The sequence below is a fragment of the Rhineura floridana genome, chromosome 9 (assembly GCF_030035675.1).
Source record: "Rhineura floridana isolate rRhiFlo1 chromosome 9, rRhiFlo1.hap2, whole genome shotgun sequence".
Classification (NCBI taxonomy): Eukaryota; Metazoa; Chordata; class Lepidosauria; order Squamata; family Rhineuridae; genus Rhineura; species Rhineura floridana.
The window spans coordinates 101,229,275-101,250,361 of record NC_084488.1 but is presented as its reverse complement, the minus strand read 5'-3'; the positions used below and the strand labels follow the sequence as shown (position 1 = coordinate 101,250,361).

At 41.8% G+C, this 21,087-nt stretch overlaps 1 protein-coding gene across 1 annotated transcript in view; it reads left to right on the top strand.

Moving 5' to 3' along the window:
- LOC133364311 (melanopsin-like) overlaps window positions 1–21,087 on the top strand; it is a 65,328-nt gene that overhangs the window by 34,427 nt on the left and 9,814 nt on the right. The window contains exons 6-9 of the mRNA XM_061584678.1: window positions 2,290–2,461; window positions 6,383–6,541; window positions 9,619–9,726; window positions 19,519–19,693. Of these exons, the coding sequence (XP_061440662.1) occupies window positions 2,290–2,461; window positions 6,383–6,541; window positions 9,619–9,726; window positions 19,519–19,693 (614 nt within the window). The remainder of the gene's footprint in view (window positions 1–2,289; window positions 2,462–6,382; window positions 6,542–9,618; window positions 9,727–19,518; window positions 19,694–21,087) is intronic.

Here is a 21,087-nt window from a genome sequence, read left to right as displayed (position 1 = left end):
AATAAATCCCATTGAACTCAATGAGGCTTGCTTCTTAGTAGATGTGTGCAAAACCGCACTGCATGTTATTGATATATTTCAGTAAGGGATAGCCAACGTAGTGCCCTCCGCATGTTGTTGGAATAATAATAATAATAATAATAATAATAATAATATTTTATTTATTGGTCGCCTATCTGTCCAGGTTAGTGGACACTCTAGGCGAGTTACAATAACAAAAAGCTATACATAATATACATATACAAAAACAAACCACAGTCCTAAACAATTTAAAACCAATTTCCAATTAAAACATCGTAAAATTAATCCTCCTTAATCCCACAAAAAAAAAAAAAAGCAGCACACAAAAAACAAACAAACACCCAGGCCACCCCAGCCAGCCGGCTCATGTATCCCTCCAAAGAGGGACAGGTGGTAGCAATCAGTCCCAGCTGGCTGGGTACCTGGGGCCTGGTCCTGCAGGATGCAGGTCTGCCAGGCAGAAGTCCCACAGGGAAGGGTGGTGGAGGTGGTGATCCCACAGCAGCAGCAGCAGACTCTCCTTCCCTGGGCGGCGATGTTCTCTTCCTGCAGGCCCTGGGTCTCCCAGGCCACCCCAGCCAGCCGGCTCATGTATCCCTCCAAAGAGGGACAGGTGGTAGCAATCAGTCCCAGCTGGCTGGGTACCTGGGGCCTGGTCCTGCAGGATGCAGGTCTGCCAGGCAGAAGTCCCACAGGGAAGGGTGGTGGAGGTGGTGATCCCACAGCAGCAGCAGCAGACTCTCCTTCCCTGGGCGGCGATGTTCTCTTCCTGCAGGCCCTGGGTCTCCCAGGCCACCCCAGCCAGCCGGCTCATGTATCCCTCCAAAGAGGGACAGGTGGTAGCAATCAGTCCCAGCTGGCTGGGTACCTGGGGCCTGGTCCTGCAGGATGCAGGTCTGCCAGGCAGAAGTCCCACAGGGAAGGGTGGTGGAGGTGGTGATCCCACAGCAGCAGCAGCAGACTCTCCTTCCCTGGGCGGCGATGTTCTCTTCCTGCAGGCCCTGGGTCTCCCAGGCCACCCCAGCCAGCCGGCTCATGTATCCCTCCAAAGAGGGACAGGTGGTAGCAATCAGTCCCAGCTGGCTGGGTACCTGGGGCCTGGTCCTGCAGGATGCAGGTCTGCCAGGCAGAAGTCCCACAGGGAAGGGTGGTGGAGGTGGTGATCCCACAGCAGCAGCAGCAGACTCTCCTTCCCTGGGCGGCGATGTTCTCTTCCTGCAGGCCCTGGGTCTCCCAGGCCACCCCAGCCAGCCGGCTCATGTATCCCTCCAAAGAGGGACAGGTGGTAGCAATCAGTCCCAGCTGGCTGGGTACCTGGGGCCTGGTCCTGCAGGATGCAGGTCTGCCAGGCAGAAGTCCCACAGGGAAGGGTGGTGGAGGTGGTGATCCCACAGCAGCAGCAGCAGCAGACTCTCCTTCCCTGGGCGGCGATGGTCTCTTCCTGCAGGCCCTGGGTCTCCCAGGCCACCCCAGCCACCCGGATCATGTATCCCTCCAAAGAGGGACAGGTGGTAGCAATCAGTCCCAGCTGGCTGGGTACCTGGGGCCTGGTCCTGCAGGATGCAGGACTTACAACTTACAGCCCTAGAGCTGAAGGTAGCTCGAGTCCAACAACATCTGAAGGGTACCTCTGATATAGGTTATTTATATTCTGCCCCTAAGAACCACTTCTGCTAACGTGGCTCACAAGTGAACAACTGGAACAGCAGTAGGATTACAGTAAAACACAGAATAATTAAAAAGCAGCAATTGATTAAGGAGAAAAGTCAATTTGTAGTCTGAAGTGGTAGAGCCTACACCAGTGAGAACTGAGCCTAAGACACACTTCCTTAGCAGAGTCTTCCCCTGAACTATTTCTGAGTAGATACGCATGTGAACTGGCTACAATATGCTACTGTGCAAAATAGCTGGAAGCATAGCTGTATCTGACAAAGTGATCTCTGGCCCACTTATGCAACAATAAGTTAAATTAGCCGTTAAGGAGTCACAAGACTGTTTGTTGTGTTTCCTGCAGCAAACACAACTGCACTTATATAGTAGTGTTGCTTTTTCCTAACTAGTTGCCAAACTCCTACATCAGCCTTTCTCAACCAGTGTGCCTCCAGATGTTGTTGGACCACAATTCCCATCTTTCCTGAATTGGCAATGCTGGCTGAGGCTGATGGGAGTTGTGGTCCAACAACATATGGAGGCACACCGGTTGAGAAACACTGTCCTACATCTATTCTTATTTATGCATTATATAATAACCGTGTTTACTGTTCTTAGGTTCCTATATACCTGAAGGTTTGATGATATCCTGTACGTGGGACTACGTAACCTATTCTCCAGCAAACAGAAGTTATACCATGTTGTTATGCTGCTGCGTGTTCTTCATCCCTCTGATAATAATCTTCCATTGCTATTTATCCATGTTTCTGGCCATAAGAAGTACTGGCAGGTAAGCAGAGCACTAATTTTTTTTTATTTCTTTAACAGTCAAGTATTATACAGCCACAAGAGTGACTGTATGCTGTAGCCAGCATGGATCATTCACATTCCACAATGTCAAATTGAAATACATCCCATGCCATTCTGATGCTTCACATAAGCTCATTTCAAAACAAAACCTTACAAAGCTTATAGTCCTGAACTCAGAAATGCTTGCTTAACAACCCTCTAAATTTTCATGGCGATACACAAAACAGTCAGAGAGAATAGAGAGTTCAAAGTCTAAAAAGGGGGGGGGGAAACAGACCCCTGTTGGACTTTTTCCTCAGTGTTCTCATAATATTAAAAATCAGCCATGTTCACAAAATACCTGTAATCCTATCACTGACCTTGCCCCATACTCTGACCTATCTCTTCTACAGTTTAAAAGTTTCAAAAGTGCCTGGCTGAGTTTTAATTTAAGAAATTTAACACTGGAGTCAATGATAAGTGTGCTCAGTAAGAACTGTCACTGTTATAAAAGCCAGGCTCACAGTGGCTTGGCTTGGCTAATCAGGGGGCTACATCCACGCCAGACCTTTATTTCACTTGAAACAGTCATGGCTTCCCCTGGGAAGCCACTTCCAGAATGGGAAGTGTAACTTTGTAAAGGGTGCTGAAAGGATATTGCTATTCCCCTGACAAAGCTCCAGTGGCCAGAGTGGTTTAACAGTCAGCTGCTCTGTTTGAAGCTCTGTGAGGGGAACAGGGCATCTCCTAGCAACTCTCAGCACCCTTCACTAACTACACTTCCCAGGATTCTTTGGGGGAAGCCACGACTGTCTAATGTGAAATAAAGGTCTGGTGTGGAGGGGCAGCTTTGGTTTAAATTTGAGTGGGAAGCTACATGTGCCTGATATAGAATAAAAAGGTGGGGGAAACACTGAAAAACAATGATACTGTTCACAATGTTTTCCTTTTGGAAAGGGGCTTCCCCGCTGCCCGGTGCTCACCCACCCAATCTCCTCCCCTCCCTGCCCCTCCCCCAGGGCAGTTTTACCTAACCTAAACATGATTGCACAGGAGGAAATCTCACTGAACTCAAAAAGCATGCAAATGATCAAACCTGCCCTCCCCTCCTCCTCCTCCCTCCCATCACCTCCCTTTTGCCCCTGCCCTCCCCCTTCCTTTGCCCCTCCCCCTACATCTGCTCCCCTCTCCCCTCACTCCCTCCTCCCCCATCCTATCCCAAGCATGACTGCATGGCAGTAAATCCCACTGAACTCAATAAGCATGCAAATGATCAAACCTGCCCTCCTCCTCCCCTCCCCCTCCTGCTTGCTCCCATCCCCTCCTCCCCTTTGCCCTTTCTCCCCTCGCTCCTCCTCCCCTCCCCTCCCCCTGCCCTTCCTCCTCCTCTCCTCCCCTCCCCATCCCCAGTGGTCAGTTTCACCTATCCTAAGCATGATTGCAGGGGACTTAATTCCACTGAACTCAGTAAGCATACACATGATCAATCCGTTTTCAGCAAACTTGCACAGGATCCCATTTCTTACCTCCCAGATTAAAAAGCAGAAAAATTCACTAATAGGCAAAAAAAAGCCTTGCAGTTTAAGAACGTACCTGTAGCCAACAGATATTTCTATCAAACTTTTAAAAGCAGGGAAATTGGGCAGCTATAGTGGATGCACCAGGGGAGCATGAGACCTGACCTCCTCTCTGAGATACAAATTTGTCGCAAACACAATTTGGGTTGGTCTTTCGCAGTCCAATCCACTTCCTGTGTAGCTTGGAAGAATTTGGTAACATGTGCCTCTGAGCATATGGTGAGTGGTGGCAACACCTGCCAACTCCAACACCTGCCAACTCATCAATAGATAATTATTCTTTAGGCTGTTTCTTCTTTATCACAGTTACTTGCTGCTTACAGCTTCATTCAGGGCTTAGTGGATGAGATGAGGTGATCAGTAGCAAGAAATGTCTGCCCTTTCCTTGATGATTAGCAACTTCTGGTTTGGGCAGAGCGATCCAAATTCCAGATCTATTGCAGGGGTTTGGATGAGGTGGAGATGTCTGCCTAGGCTGTGCCAGCCCTATAATGTAGGGAGGTTTCATTACAGACATCCCTCTGCTGTTGCCAAAAGCATAGGTAGGTGGCAGCTACTGCCAGTGGAACCCCTGCCAGCAGTAGCCAGCATAAGCCCCTGAAAGGGGGTATTTCAAGGGCATGGAGGTGACAGACCTCAGTTGCCAAAGGATCTGCTGGTTCCTAAGCTGGTCTAGCAACCAGCAAATTGTGGTGGGGAGCCCAATCCAACCTTGTTTGCTGCATTATCCTGGAGCTGGCACAGCAAACATGCAGGCTTTCCTGCCCCTCCATCTTCCCTCCTGTATGAGCAGCAAGGGTCTGGATGGGGTAGTGACTCTGCTCCCTGCCAGGGCTTAGGATTGTGCCCTTAGTTCGGCAACTTTGTTTTTAAAAGGTTTGGAAATGTTGGTTGTGTATAATTATTTTATTAGTCTAAGAGAATGACACAGAGGGGCAGAGCAATCCAAGTCATGCAGGGGGCCTCGGCAGGAAGCTCCACGGCATCCACTTGTCTTTCGGGAGCTGCCAGGCGGGCTGAATGCTGGCTCTACCCACAGCTGTGCAGGGGGACCAGGAGGTAAAAGCTTGCTCTAACAAATATTCATATTGGGGAGTAAGCACTCCCCATTGACCATCATTGTAATTATTTACCTATGCCAGAAATTTTGGGCAGACTGGGACCCGCAGGAGTGATCTGAAGGGGAGTTGGATGTAGCAGAAGTCTGCTTCCCTCGGCTCCACCTCTGCCATGCCCCCAGAATGCCCTGTTTTCGGGGCTTCCTCCAGCTTGCACCAGCTCCATTTACCAGGCTGGGCTTTGCTGATGGACCCCTGGCTGAGCTGGCAGGGTCTTGGTGGAGGCGCTGCTCAGCCAGGATGAGGGCTTCTGCCAGCAGAGCCTGGCAATGCCCAGAGCCTGCCAGCTCGGCCAGTTATCTGTCATATCCAACTCCTCCAAGCCAGGCACAAATACAAGTTGGATTGCGCCTTAAATTAGTTAATATTTTTCACTGAACTTTTTCTATAAGGATGATATAGAAGAATTCAAGCTTCATAAAACAAGGCTTAAAAACTGCAAATAATGTCATGCATACTCCTTGTTTTGCGCACATCTTTTGTAATTTTTGAAGTGACATTTTTGCATCCCTCCTCTGCTGGAAGTGCAACAGTACAGATCATTCAGTATGTAACATGGGTTAACTCCTTATCAGTAAGTCAGCTAGGCAAGAGGGGTGGAGATGTTGCATAGTAACCAAGTAATCTTTGCTGAAGTAACACATGCTCTGATGGGCTGTCTAGCTGTGAGAGAATTTTCTTCTGGATGTTTTAGCTTAATGTCTTTTCTCTTCCCTTCTGTTTTTTTTGTGTGTGTGTGTGTGTTTTTGCTGCTCATGTTATATGCTGTTTTGTTCAGTGTGTTCAGTAAACTTTTACCAGGATTTTCTCTCTGGACTTGCATTATTCATGTGCCTTTGCTAACATCCTCACCTTTGGCATGCAAGTTCTTAATGCATGTGTCACCATAGAGGAGATCCAGTTTGGACTTCACAAAGAACATAGAGAACAGGAAGTGCAAATAAGTTATGCTTCCTGTCCACCCCAAATTTTATGTAACATTCAAAGTTGCTACCAGCCTAAGCTATCTCACGAAAGTGGATGAGATCAGCATATTGGGGGTAGGAAAGAAATTAAATATAAATAAGAGACCCACATACATAAATAGGAGACCACACGCAACATATGATCTCACGTTCTTTATTTGAGTGTTGTGTTCAGAGATCCTATGCTCCATTGTATTTATTGCTAGTAATGCCAGTCACAGCCTGAATGAACTGTTATTACCTCTTGCCCTTTTTTTCATAGGAATGTTCAAAAGTTAGGATCAACCTATAACCGGAAGTCCTCTGTCTCACAGTCACTCAAGAGTGAATGGAAGCTGGCAAAAATTGCCTTTGTGGCTATTGTGGTGTTTGTCCTGTCCTGGTCTCCATATGCTTGTGTTACTCTGATTGCATGGGCAGGGTAAGTGGCGATCTGACAATGAAGCCCTCTGAGTCAAGAGGAGATAAGGATGACAAAGGGAGGGAGCAATCTAGCCTGAAACTTCCATTCCCTTGAGAGATGTAAAACCGTTCTTCTCTCTTGCTTGCTCTGTGAATGAGATTTAACTATAATAAATGCTGTCATCTACAAGGAGTAACATCTACATTCAGAAGCTATATTAAATACCAGTTAGAGGTGAATTCCTCACCCCTTGAAATATTCCTGCAGAGAAAATGAAGCCTGATACACTATTCTCCTTCACATTAACATCTCATTTGTTCCCCGTTTTCTTATTTAAAAAATCCACACACAAATGCACACCTATTTACATTTGTAAATAATCACCTGTGGATAATAATAACCACATTCTGGTTCAAAACTAGAATATTGTGAGCAAGTGTAAAATGTCTATGATATTTTGTTTGGGACCTATAATATTCATTAAAGTGATATGTAGTGAGGGTCTTGGTGGACCACTTAATGTTTTTCCTGTCTGTTATAGCAACTGTAATGTGCTGTGCTAGATGCATTATGATTTTTAATTGTTTTTTATTGCCTCTTTCATTATTTTTATATACTGTATTTTATTGCATTCCATAGAATTCAAATTGTAATTCAATAAAATATAATAGAAGAAATAGAAGAAACAATATAAATACAATTAAAATCATATTTTTTTTCAATTAATTTTTATTCTAATTTTCAAAACCAAAATAATACAAAAAGAAAACAACACAAATCAATAACTAATACAATACAAAAAAAATACATATATCTAAAAATATTGACTTCCGATTTGTCATAGTTCAGCTATAAATCTATAATATATAACAAACCTATCTCTTAATAGATTATAAAATCACCTTCCTCCAGCGGTTATCTTAGTTGGTTTCAAATCTCATTAACATCATATCATTTTAATATTCCACAAAAAGTCAAAGAGAAGTTTCCAATCCTTGAGATATATATCAATCAATTTTTTTTCTAAATAAACATGCCAATTAATCCAGCTCATCAAATCTACTAAATCCAGTAATTTCAAAACACTATAATTCAACTATAAATCTATAATATGTAACAGACCTATCTCTTAATAGATTATAAAATCACCTTCCTCCAACAGTTATCTTAGTTGGTTTCAAATCTCATTAACATCATATCATTTTAATCTTCCACAAAAAGTCAAAGAGAAGTTTCCAATCCTTGAGATATATGTCAATCGATTTTTTTTTCTAAATAAACATGCCAATTAATCCAACTCATCAAATCTACTAAGTCCAGTGATTTTAAATCGCTCTTCTGTCATTATCCATATTGGGTCCATCTTCCATCTTTACGCACCCAATAATCTTGCTGTCATAGTCATATAATAAAAGTCTGATAGGAATTTCCTCCATCACAGATATTTTCTTACCATCAAATCCAAACGTATCACTGAAGTATTGTTGCAAAGCCGCATCTCTGTTCCTCTTTTCCACGTGATACACTAGTACATCTCTTGAAGGTTTTTCCATTGACACAAAACAGGGATTAATTCTGTTAACTTTCTCCATTTCAAGTTCCATCAGATCCTTCCAGTCCAAGAATTTTTTTGAACCGATAATATCTTTATCTCCAATCTCTTCAATTCCTTCAGGGACAGCGCTGAATTCCAAACTGTAATATTTGTCTCCAGGATCCATCACAGCCAGGAAATCCAAATCTTTTTTCATGTCCATAATTAAGCCAATCTCCATAGTTTGAACCTTGCCTTTAATTTCTCTTTCATCTTTTTTTTGTTTTCCAGATCTATCTTTATTCTCCTTTCTCATAGAATCCTGAGTTTCTTTCAGCTCCTGTCTCATTTCGTAAAATTCAATTCTCCACGCTTGTCTATTATTTCTCAGTTCTTGTTTTATTGACTTAATCCCATTCATTATTTTCTGAAACATGTCTAGAGATAAAGTCCCTTCTTGTACATCCATGGTCTTCTTAATTGTCATTCTTAAAGCCAAAGGAACAAAACTCCTTCAATTTTCAATGTCCCAAACAAAGAGCAGCTTATTTCTTTAACCAGTTACAAAGGAGTTAATTTTTCCAACAAACTAATGTCACACGCTAGACAGCCCTTATCTCTTATCTGCCTGAAAGTGTAAGAACAGCTTTAGTTCACAGCGTCGAAATAGCTAGTAGCAGAGAGAATGAGCAGATTCGTCAAAAAAAAAAGTAGATCAAAAAGTAGTCCCAGCCATAGATCAAAAAGATTTCTTATCTCCTCCAATCAGAAATCTCTCGCCCGTTGTAATCTTTAGAATGCCATTTTCCATGTCAGCTTTTTGCAATAAAAAAAAAGATAAGCTATTTATATTTTCTTCCCCCCTAGCTCCACGAACAAAAAAAGGAAAGTCTTACCTCACCTAGGTTATCTCAATTGCTGTTACTTTGACAAATCTCTTCAGCTGTATAGATAAGAAAATGATGAATGTAGACAGGAGGATGTTTGCCTGTTAATCCGTATAAAAAAAAACGGGTCACTTATCCAGCTGAGCTAGCATAAAAATCCTCGCTCTGTCTGAGCTGCTGGAAGACAGACAATTCTGACGAATTCCAGACTCCAACAATCAAAACAAAGCTATGTGGGGAATCTCACGTTTCTTCTTTAACCGGAAGAAATTATTCCCAGTCAGAAAAGAGCCTTCTGACTGAATTTAAACTGGATGAGTTTCATCCAAGACGGGAGCCCGTCTCAGAGGCTGCACAGGCGTAGGGATCCTCCTGGGAAGTCCCACAATTAAAATCATATTAAGACTTTTTAATGCGATGGATGTGTCACCTCCTGTTTCAACCACAAATCCGTAGACATGCTGTGGATGATCTGCATGAAGCTTGTGGACCATTGACCACAGTTTAGGAACCCATGCTCTAAACTACCCAGGGCACATGTGTTTGTGGGCAGGCTTATACATGTAGCAGCAGCAGCTGTAGTAGTGGTAGTATGCATGTAGTAATAACAGTAATAAACATTGTTAATGAATAATTTATAAAAGCAGTTTCCTAGTTATTTTTCTTATTTCTAGCTATGCCAGGATCTTAACTCCATATTCTAAATCCGTGCCAGCTGTTATTGCCAAAGCTTCTGCAATCTACAATCCCATAATCTATGCAATCATTCACCCAAGATACAGGTACAGTGAATACATTCTTATAATAGTAATTTTATGCAATGGTATGTATGGTTTTAAATGAATTTCAGTCAGGTTTCAGGCCCGGTTTTAGCACGGAAACAGCCTTGGTCGCCCTGTATGATGACCTTTGTCAGGTGAGAGACAGGGGGAGTGTGACTCTGTTGATTCTCCTTGATCTCTCAGTGGCTTTTGATACCATCAATCATGGTATCCTTCTGGGACAACTGGCTGAGTTGGGGTTCCACAGGGGGTCAGTTCTGTCCCCCATGCTGTTCAACATCTACATGTTGTTTGTTCACCGCCCTGAGAGCTATTCTGCTAAGGGCGGTATATAAATTGAAATAATAAATAAATAAAATAAATACATGAAACCGTTGGGTACGGTCATCCACAGCTTTGGAGTGCGTTGCCATCAGTATGCTGATGACACGCAGCTCTATTTCTCCTTTTCAGCTTCTTCAGGTGAGGCTGTCAGTGTGCTGAACCGGTGCCTGGCTGCGACAATGGACTGGATGAGGGCTAATAAACAGGCTCAGTCCAGACAAGACTGAGATGCTGCTAGTGGGTGGTTCTTCTGACCAGATGGTGGATGTTCAACCTGTCCTGGATGGGGTTGCACTCCCCCTGAAGGAGCAGGTTCGTAGCTTAGGAGTTCTCCTAGAACCATCTCTGTCACTTGAGGCTCAGGTAGCCTCGGTGGCATGGAGTGCCTTCTACAAACTCTGGTTGGTGGCCCAGCTACACCCCTATCTGGACAGGGATAACCTGGCTTCAGTTGTCCATGCTCTGGTAACCTCCAAGTTAGATTACTGCAATCCACTCTACGTGGGGCTGCCTTTGAAGACAGTTTGGAAACTGCAGCTTGTGCAAAATGCAGCGGCCAGGTTGGTAACAGGGACCAGACGGTTCGAACATATAAACCGATTCTGGCCCGCTTGCATTGGCTGCCTGTATGTTTCCTCCCAGCTTCCCTCAGAGGAGGCACCCGGAGGAGGGCCTTGGATGTTGAGCGTAGTGTACGGGTGGGTTCGTGTCAGGAGAGGCGTTCCATCAAGTATTGTGGTCCTAAGCTGTGTAAGGCTTTATAGGTTAAAACCAGCACTTTGAATTTTTTGGCCAAAAGACAGCATAGAAATAAGCTTTGATAGCACAATGGGGAGGAGAGTTGGCTAGGAGTCCACAGTCTGGGAGTTCAAATCCCTGCTCGTGTCTCCTGGGTGTCGAGGGCCAGCTAAAGATCACTCCCACAGGGAATGGCTCAGGGATTACGTGCCATGCCACCTGTGCAGCTATGGGCAAGCTCCATAGTCCCAAGGAGCCCAGTTGCCCCCCAGCTGGCAGTTGCGGACAAGGAAGGGGCTGGCTTGTGCAGCTGTGGCAAGCTGAGCAGGCCCTAGCCAGCTGGGGAGGACTAGCCTCAGAGGGAGGCAATGGTAAACCCCCTCTGAATACCGCTTACCATGAAAACCCCATTCATAGGGTCGCTATAAGTCGGGATCTACTTGAAGGCAGTCCATTTTTCCATTTTCAGCTATTTCTAACTACAGGCCTTGCCTTGCCTATTCCATCTTACCATAGCTCTGTCCCCACCCCAAAGGTCTCCCCAATATTTCTTATTTAGATTTCCATAATCTTTTTGCAGGACCCATTGCACAGAAGTCCTTGAAGCGGTGAAGAATTGATCAGATGATTCAAAATTATATTGACATTGAAAAAGGAGATAATGAACATCTGCTCATAGCACCTGGCAACCCTTTGAGTCCCGAAATAATTGCCATATGCTAATCATGCCAATCTTATTGTTAAGCATGCCACAATAATTCCATTTTAGTTTTGGATCTCTTTAGTCTCTGACAGGTGTTGAGCACATTCATTTTCTTTTTACATCAAGTTTCTCTCTCTTAGCTAAGATGAAACAAATAATGAAATTTTAATATGGAATGGAATGGAACCCATATCCCATCAGGGTAGAATGGGTGTGGCCAATAATGGATTGTTCTGTCTTGCTTTTTTCATCTGATGGTTCTTTCTCATTGTCACTATTATTATGAAAAAGAAAAAGGCATTTCAGGAATTGTCACAGATTGTTTGTTAATATCCAGAGGTATAGTGGAGACGACTAATGCAGGACAGTTCTGGGGCCTTTTCCAAAGGAGGCATGATGACATCTTCCAAAGTGCCAGAGTAATTGATGGACATTCCTTTGGCAAATTAACGAGGTGATAAGGAGGCTTCCAAGTTTGTTTGTGTCAGATTACTATAGAGCAGGAGTGGAGAACTGGATGTGTGGGCAACTTCTTTTGCCCACCTGTCAATTACCTGACATCATATAACATCAGGTGATTCAACTTTGAACCTCCAAAGAAAGAACAGGGAATGCCATAAAAGTGCACTCCCAGTTCTTTTTTCCCCTTTGCAGCTGCAGCTTGAATTCAGGCTGCAACCGCAAAGCAAGAATTTGGAGCATACTCTCAGTGCGCTTCTGAGTCTTCATTTTCAGCTGTAATTTGACGCTTTTAAAATTTGGTGATAGGAAAAGTGCCAAATTCTTCCAGCAGCTGGAGAGGGATTTTGGCCCCATAGGTTTACCTGTCCTGTGTTTGACATCATATGACATCAGGAGATGGGCAGGTAGGTGTGGCTTGTCCCATGGGCCAAATAGTGAGGCCTACAGACCAGAGTTTCCAGACCACTGGCATAGTGAAAGTCAGAGAATGAGGAAAATAATTAAGTGGAGGCTACTTCTTTCCTTTCCTTTGGTTGAGTTCCTACTTTATGCAAGCAGTTTAAATGACAGCCAGGTTATTTGCATTTCTAATTAAACGCTAAAGGTTAATGTTCAGCAGGCTGAATGTGTGTTGTTAAAGCTCATTGTGTTTTACAAGTTCAGCCTATGCAGTCGGTGGTAAACATTGCTAAGTTCAATAGAGCTTACTTCCAGGAAAATGTGCATAGGATTGCAATCATGCCATTCCTAATAAGTTTGGTATTGTGCTATGTAGTGCCGCTTTTCTTGTGGGTATATATAATAATGGATCAACACAGCTGCCTGCATTTCTTTGTCTCTCCTTGGCTATGAAGTCTCCTTTGAGTCATGGCTCTGGGGGCTGTCATGATGAGCTCCTGAACTTTGAAATTTATGTCTATGCTACTGTTAATATCCTACAAAGTTTTGATTTCCAAATTCCACTGTGGGAAGTAGTATGCCTGTAAAATGTCAGTTACTGTGAATAACAAGTGGGGAGAGTGCTATCGCACTCAGGTCCTGCTTGTGGGCTTCCCACAGGCACCTGGTTAGCTACTATGCAAACAGTGTGAGAACAGCATGCTGGACTAGATGAGCCATCAGCCTGATCCTGCTGGGCTCTTCTTACGTTCTTAAATTGATGATGTGTATGAGAGAAAGCACAGGACTTCCCACAAAGCTTTTCTGAAACTTTCCCTTTTAAATAGACATAATGTCCACAGACATTGAACTCAATAATAATAATAATAATAACAAAATTTTATTTTTATGCCGCCTATCTGGCCGAGTGAACGGCCACTCTAGGCGGCGCACATAAATTAAAATAAGATACAGCAAATAAATACAATATAAATACGACATATAAATACAGTCTTCAACTAATCAACCCACCCACATCTGTACGTTATATACTAAAATTTGCTAGGGATCCTGTATGCCCGCTGAAATAGCCACATTTTTAATCCTTGGCGAAAGCCTACCAAGGAGGGAGTAGGGTGTCCTACTCAAGCACACATAACTCTGTTTTGGATCATTGCCAACATGTAAATAAATTTGTTTTACATTTAAAAGAAGAAAATACTGTGTTTTAAATGATACAAGACTCTGCCACTAGGTGGCAGCATACACAATCAGTGTGACTTCAGCCATGCCAGCAGACAGATAAGGAACCATTTGTAGCTTGTCTTTGAAGGACCCTAGAGAGGGATATACAGAGTATAGTATAGTAACAGCATTATTTGATAGATGGAAATATGGCATTTTTTCATGATTTCTTTGGTGGAATTTCTCCATACTTTTTATTTATTTATCAAAATATGCAAAGTTCCTCAAATTTGGGAAGCAGTTATTCACACTGCCATCCTAGATTCCAGTTATGTCAGCTGGAGGGATGTAGGATTAATTTATACTTTATATTTGCATTGTGAGAACTTGGTATTTCCTGCAAGGCTTGGCTGCTTCTATATTTGCATCCTATAATGCATCCTAGTACGTTACTGCTGAAGTCCCTTAGATTCCTGGGGCAATCAGGCACACAACTAGCTGCAGAACTATAGCCGTGGGGCTCCTCCAGATGACCTATTTATCCAGCGTTCATCCTGATTTGCACAAAGCTTACGTGGAGATTAGATTACTGTATACCTTGTCTTTATTAAGCATTCTTTTTTATTTGTTTGTGGGGTGGTCATAAGACAATGGACATTTATCTGGCATTCATCCTCATTTGCTTGCAGCGTGTTCATAGGTCTTTCCATTAGTCATTTGTTCATCCCACATTTTCAGTGCATTTCCCCATTGCTTTCTGAACTGCAGGAAGTCCTGTTCTTTTTTAAAGTGGATTTGTTGTGCTAGAGCAACAGAACACTTGAATCTCTCTGGAAAACAGTGACAGTCTAGAAGCATCCTTATATTTTTACTCTACTTTGTTCCCTGAAGAATAAGGATATGTAACTACATTTACAGCAAAACCCCTAGAACACCCCACTGAAATATAAATATAGGGAAGAATCTAAAGGTCCCCTTCCACATGCAGAAGAGCTTGCAAACCTCTTGCACAAACAGAAGAATAATGGCTGATAGAACATTACATATGATAGCACTGTGCAGCATAGGCAGACTGAATTAACACTGCAGTGCAAGCACAAACTGCAGCATAGTCGGAAGGTCCAAATAGGGGAGAAAACACTATTTACATAGGCTAATTTCTTTGCAGGTAATTAATATACTGAAATGTATTTGCATAAGCCATTCTGATTAATGAGAAACACGTAAATCCTGTTGTTTGGAAGCTTGCTCCCAAATGGTGGGAAGAGGTGAATTTGCCATATGACTTCTTTAATATAAAGAATCCATTCCATGAGGTAAAGACATGCTGCATTCCATGCACAGTCAATAATCAATCATTCTTTAATAGCTCACAGACCACATTGGAGAATGGTGTAGCGGTTAGAGTGCCAGACTAGGAGCAGGGAAAACTGAGTCACTAGGCCATGAAGCCCACTGGGTGGCTTTGGGTTAGCTAGATACACTAGCCTAGCCTATCCCACAGGTTTTTATGAGGATAAAAGAGGATGCTAAGAATGTATGCTGCCCTTGGGCTGTTTGAATGAAAGATGAGATTAAAATGAGGCAAGTAAATAATATGTGGAATTTATTTATTTATTATTTTATTTATATCCCACCCTTCCTCCCAGCAGGAGCCCAGGGTGGCAAACAAAAGCACTAAAGACACTTTAAAACATCATAAAACAGACTTTAAAAAACATTAAAACAAAACATCTTTTAAAAAAAATTTTTTTAAGCTTTCAAAACATCTTCAGAAAAAATTAAAAAACATTTTTTAAAAAAGGTTTAAGAACATATTAAAAAGCAATTCCAACACAGATGCAGACTGGGATAAGGTCTCAACTTAAAAGGTTTGTTGAAAGAGGAAGGACTTCAATAGGTGCAGAAAAGATTACAGAGATGGCGTCTGTCTAATATTGAAGGGGAGGGAATTCCACAGGGTAGGTGCCACCACACTAAAGGTCCTTTTCCTGCGTTGTGCAGAACAGACCTCCTCATAAGATGGTATCTGCAGGAGGCCCTCACCTGCAGAGCGCAGTGATCAACTGGTTTTATAAGGGATAAAACGGTCTTTCAGGTGTCCTGGTCCCAAGCTGTATAGGGCTTTGTATACCAAAACTAGAACCTTGAACTTGGCCCGGTAGCAAATGGGCAGCCAGTGGGAGGCTCAGAAAAGTATTTCATTAATGGTTCACATATAAGTTCATTCTGTTGTAGTAATGCTCAAGGAAGTTGCTGTTTTAGATTAATCAAAAAATATACAAAGTAAGACACAAATAAGGTTGCAGTTCTAGGAAAAAAATGATTTATTAGGACCAAACTTTACACAACAGGATAACCACACTTTTTTATTCATTTGTCTGACATATTAACTTAATGACGCTCAGAGCAGATGCTCTAATTCTATTTTATTTTTGCAATGAAAGTGTAGCTCAGTGGTAGAGCATCTGCTTTGTGTGCACACGGTCCCAAGTTCAATCCCTGGCATCTCTGTGTAGAGCTGGGAATGTCCCTGCCTGAAAATCCATAAGAGCTACTGCCAGTCAGAATAGTCAACACTAAGCTAGATGGACCAATGATCTGACTCTGGTTACCATACATTTAAAGCACATGGCTTCCTCCCCCCCAAAGAATCCTGGGAACTGTTGTTTCTTCAGGGTGCTGGGAACTGTAGCTCTGTGAGGGGTCAACTACCATTCCCGGGATTCTTTGAAGGAAGCTGTGGGCTTTAAATGTGATTTAGATGCAGAGCTTGGAAAAGTTACTTTTTTTTAAATTAATTTTTATTCAAATTTTCAAAACCAAAACAATACAAAAAGAAAAAACACAAATCAATAACTAATACAATAAAAAAAGAAAAAATATATATAAAAATATTGACTTCCGATTTGTCATAGTTCAGCTATAAATCTATAATATATAACAAGCCTGTCTCTTAATAGATTATAAAATCACCTTCCTCCAGCAGTTATCTTAATTGGTTTTAAATCTCATTAACATCATATCATTTTATTCTTCCACAAAAAGTCAAAGAGAAGTTTCCAATCCTTGAGATATATGTCCATCAATTTTTTTTCTAGATAAACATGTCAATTAATCCAACTGATCAAGTCTACTAAGTCCAGTAATTTCAAATCGTTTTTCTTCCATTATCCGTATTGGTTCCATCTTCCATCTTTACGCACCCAATAATCTTGCTGTCATAGTCATATAATAAGAGTCTGATAGGAATTTCCTTTATCACAGATATTTTCTTGCCATCAATTCCGAACGTATCAGTGAAGTATTGTTGCAAAGCCGCATCTCTGTTCCTCTTTTTTACATGATACACTAGCACATCTCTTGAAGATTTTTCCATTGACACAAAACCGGGATTAATTCTGTTAACTTTCTCCATTTCAAGTTCCATCAAATCCTTTCAGTCCAGGAGTTTTTTTGAACCGATAATATCTTTATCTCCAGTTTCTTCAATTCCTTCAGGGACAGCGCTGAGTTCCAAACCGTAATATTTGTCTCCAGGATCCATCACAGCCAGGAAATCCAAATCTTTTTCCATGTCCATATTTAATCCAATCTCCATAGTTTGAACCTTGCCTTTAATTTCTCTTTCATCCTTTTTTGGTTTTCCAGATCTATCTTTATTCTCCTTTCTCATAGAATCCTGAATTTCTTTCAGCTCCTGTCTCATTTCGTCAAATTCAATTCTCCACGCTTGACTATTATTTCTCAGTTCTTGTTTTATTGACTTAATCCCATTCATTATTTTCTGAAACATGTCTAAAGATAAAGTCCCTTCTTGTACATCCATGATCTTCTTAATTGTCATTCTTAAAGCCAAAGGAACAAAACTCCTTCAATTTTCAATGTCTCAAGCAAAGAGCAGTTTATTTCTTTATCCAGTTACAAAGGAGTTAATCTTTCAAACCAACTGGCATCACACTCTAGACAGCCCTTATCTCTTATATGCCCAGAAGTGCAAAAACAGCTTTAGTTCACAGCGTCCAATTAACTAGTAGCAGAAAGAATGAGCAGATTTGTCAAAAAAAAAAAGTAGATCAGAAAAAATAGTCCCAGACATATATTACACAAAAGTCTTATAAATCAAAAAGAATTTTCTTTTCTCTTCCAATCAGAAACCCCTCATCCGTTGTAATCTTTATAATGCTATTTTCCATGTCAGTTTTTGCAATAAAAAAAAAGATAGGCTATTTTTATTTTCTTCCCCCTTAGTTCCGTGAGTAAAAGAGAAGGAAATTTTTGACTCACCCAGGTTTTCTTAATTGCTGGTTCTCTGACAAATCTCTTTAGCTGTATAGATAAGAAAGTAATAAATGTAGACAGGAGAATTCTTGCCTGTTGGTCCGTTCTTCTTTAAAGAGAAAAGAAAACGGGTCACTTATTCAGCTGAGCTAGCTAGAAATCCTCGCTCCGTCCGAGCTGCTGGAAGACCTTCTTTCACAGACAATTCTGACGAATTCCAGTCTCCAACAATCACAACAAAGCTGTGTGGGAAATCTCACGTTTCTTCCTTATCCGGAAGAAATTATCCCCAGTCAAAAAAGACCCTTCTGACTGGATTTAAAGCTGAAAAAGTTTCATCCAAGACGGGAGCCCGTCTCAGAGGCTGCACAGGCGGAGGGATCCTCCTGGGAAGTCCAAAAAAAAAGTTACTTTTTTGAACTACAACTCCCATCAGCCCAATCTAGTGGCCATGCTGGCTGGGGCTGATGGGAGTTGTATTTCAAAAAAGTAACTTTTCCAAGCTCTGTAGATGTATGATATGAATGTGACCTCAGTGTACAGCAGCTTCCTCAATTCCTCTGTGCTTTGATGAGTTCAAAACAAACCTGAATTACCAAGTAACAACATTATGTCTGTCCTGTTTTCTGATGAGGAGGACTGAGCATGCTCAATACTAAGGCGCTAGGAAGATCTTGTTCCAAGATGACTTCCTAAAGAGCAGGAATACATTTAGGGGCTAGAGGTACAAAGAGCAATGATGTGACAATTATTTATTTTGTAATACTGAATGTTTGCTAAATTGTTTGTTTTTGTCCTTTTTGAATGCATTGGTTGTTTTGTAAACTGACTTCTTTCCCCTTCCTCAGTGTTTTGTATTTTGAATGTTTGTTGTAAGCCACTTTGGGCACAGCTCACTGTGGAAAGGCGGCATATAAATAAACTAAAAAACAAACTAAAAGAAAATGAGTAGAATGGAAACTTGCCAGCTTGCCTTGCCTTGCAAAAATTAAACACCTCTCTTGCTTTATTTGTGAACAAGGTGGCATGTGAATGAAATGACACACTCACCCAGGTAATTGCAGCAACAGTGTAGGGTTTTTTTATTTTATTGATTCTCAATAAATATGAAACAACACAAGGCACATAGTTAGAACTGTATGCTTTCTGGAGTCCCGCTCTGTTCCAGCATATTCTGATGGTTTCTTCCACCTTGTAGCTGTAGGGCCCTTCCCAACTGGTGTTTTTTGTAGGTGTATTCTGCAACATGTCACTGATGCACTAACCATGCCTTAGTGGTACATTCATACAGAATCATCCACACATCATTCCTCTTTATGAGTTGTTCTGTGATGCTTCCTCAACAATATTGCATTATTGTTGTCTTGAGGGACACTCTTGCATTACAGCACAATGAAAGCAGGACAAAAGAAGCCCTGGAATATCTGTGGTATAAAAAGTTAAAGGATTTCAACAGGAATTTAAAGGACACGAACTGATTAGAAACAAACTAGTATGTCTGCCCCAAATCTTTTTCAGGTACCAACCGTACTGAAAGTGAGAATGCATAAATAAATCATGAATACACAATAAAATGACTCCTGGAAGGGCCTGTAGTGCTTGAACTGGCTCTTAAACAAGTGGAATTAAAAGAACCAAGGCTTAACTCCCTCTTCCAAAATATTCCCCAAGCCGTCTTGCCATGAAGTTCTGTTTTACATTATTTTTCTTCTGTCTTTTAGGAAAACTATCCGAAATGCTGTCCCTTGCTTGAGATTCCTTATACGGATATCACAAAGTGATCTTTCAACAAGTTCTGTAAATGAGTCTTCATTCAGGTCTTCTGTGTCCAGCCGTCACTCTTTCGCTGCCAGGAACAAGAGCAGTTGTGTTTCTTCCATTTCTGCTGCAGAAGCTGTAAGTTAAGTGTGGGTGACAATCTCCCGGGTCATATCCTTTTACTTCACAATCTGAGCCCCTCACTGGCACTCACCAACTGATTTTTCTGTTAGAAGGAGTGATGATAAGAAAACTCCCCATGTTCATTAAGCACTTCTAAGCCTCACTGACATTAATGGCAAAATTAAGCTTATACTGAATTTTTCCTTCAAGTTGCCACAAGACTCTTTGTTGTTGTTCACTGCAACCGTCCAACATGGCTACACAAGCACACACACTTTTGGAGGTTTAAAAATAATGTTCAGGTGCTCTTATGTTTATCTGGTTAAATATGTGACACTTCTTAAAAAGTCAATCCATTGAAAAATGGATTGATACTGGGGTGGGGATTGCCACAAGAGTCAGGTAATTAGCAGTCTACCCAACAGGATTCTTGGAGAAACTGGAAGAGAGACGAACACAGTTCTTTAAGGAAAGATCCAGAAAGTATGAGATCCACAGCAGTCTTACCTCTCAACATTTGTCTATCTGCATGCAGCCTTAAGACCCATTTATTTTTGTATATCGTCAGCATATAGCTTCATGTTATCTTTTCCTTGCTGTAACACAGTAAATGAGGGAGATTTGTCTTTTAAAAATGAATTACAACAACAGATTGATTGGTAAATTCCAGCAGTGAAGCCTCAGGTTGTTCACATACCCTGGTGTGAAAAAGTTCATTTTATTTTTATTGATTGGAATGAAAGTTACTGTAGGGGAAAAATGGTTATAAGGGCCAGTTTGGGCACTAAAAGAGCCTTGGTTTCCTTGATTGATGACTTCTATTGGGGGAGAGATAGTGGGAGTGCAACCCTGTTGGTTCTCCTCAATGGCTTTGGAAACCATTGACTATGGAATGGCCCAGAGGGTTGGGAGTTAGAAGGACTGTATTAAAGTGGTTCCCCTCCTACCTGCAGGGTCATCACCAGAAAGTAGTACAGTAAGTAGATGTGTTGCTGGACATTACTTTAACACAAACTTTCCTAGCACAGGTAGGAATAACATGGGAAGAATAGGGATAGGTTCGTACACCACAAAAAAAGAAGAGCAGTTGAATATATGTTTGTATGCAAACTGAGCAGGGGGTTGGACTCGATGGCCGTATAGGCCCCTTCCAACTCTACAATTCTATGATTCTATATTTCAAAAAACGTTTTATTCAAAACTAACGATATGCATGTCTGAAATGAAACAACCAGGTCAGATAAGCCTTGCATACAGACCACTTGAAGGCTTCTTCCAAAATGCATCCAGGGATGCCTGCCTTGCCTTTTTTTTTTAATCATGTAGCATTTTGCTATAGCAAACTCAAACTTTGAGCACAGTTCTCTTCTCCATACACTCAAGCAGGCAGGCAACAGGCAACCACCACT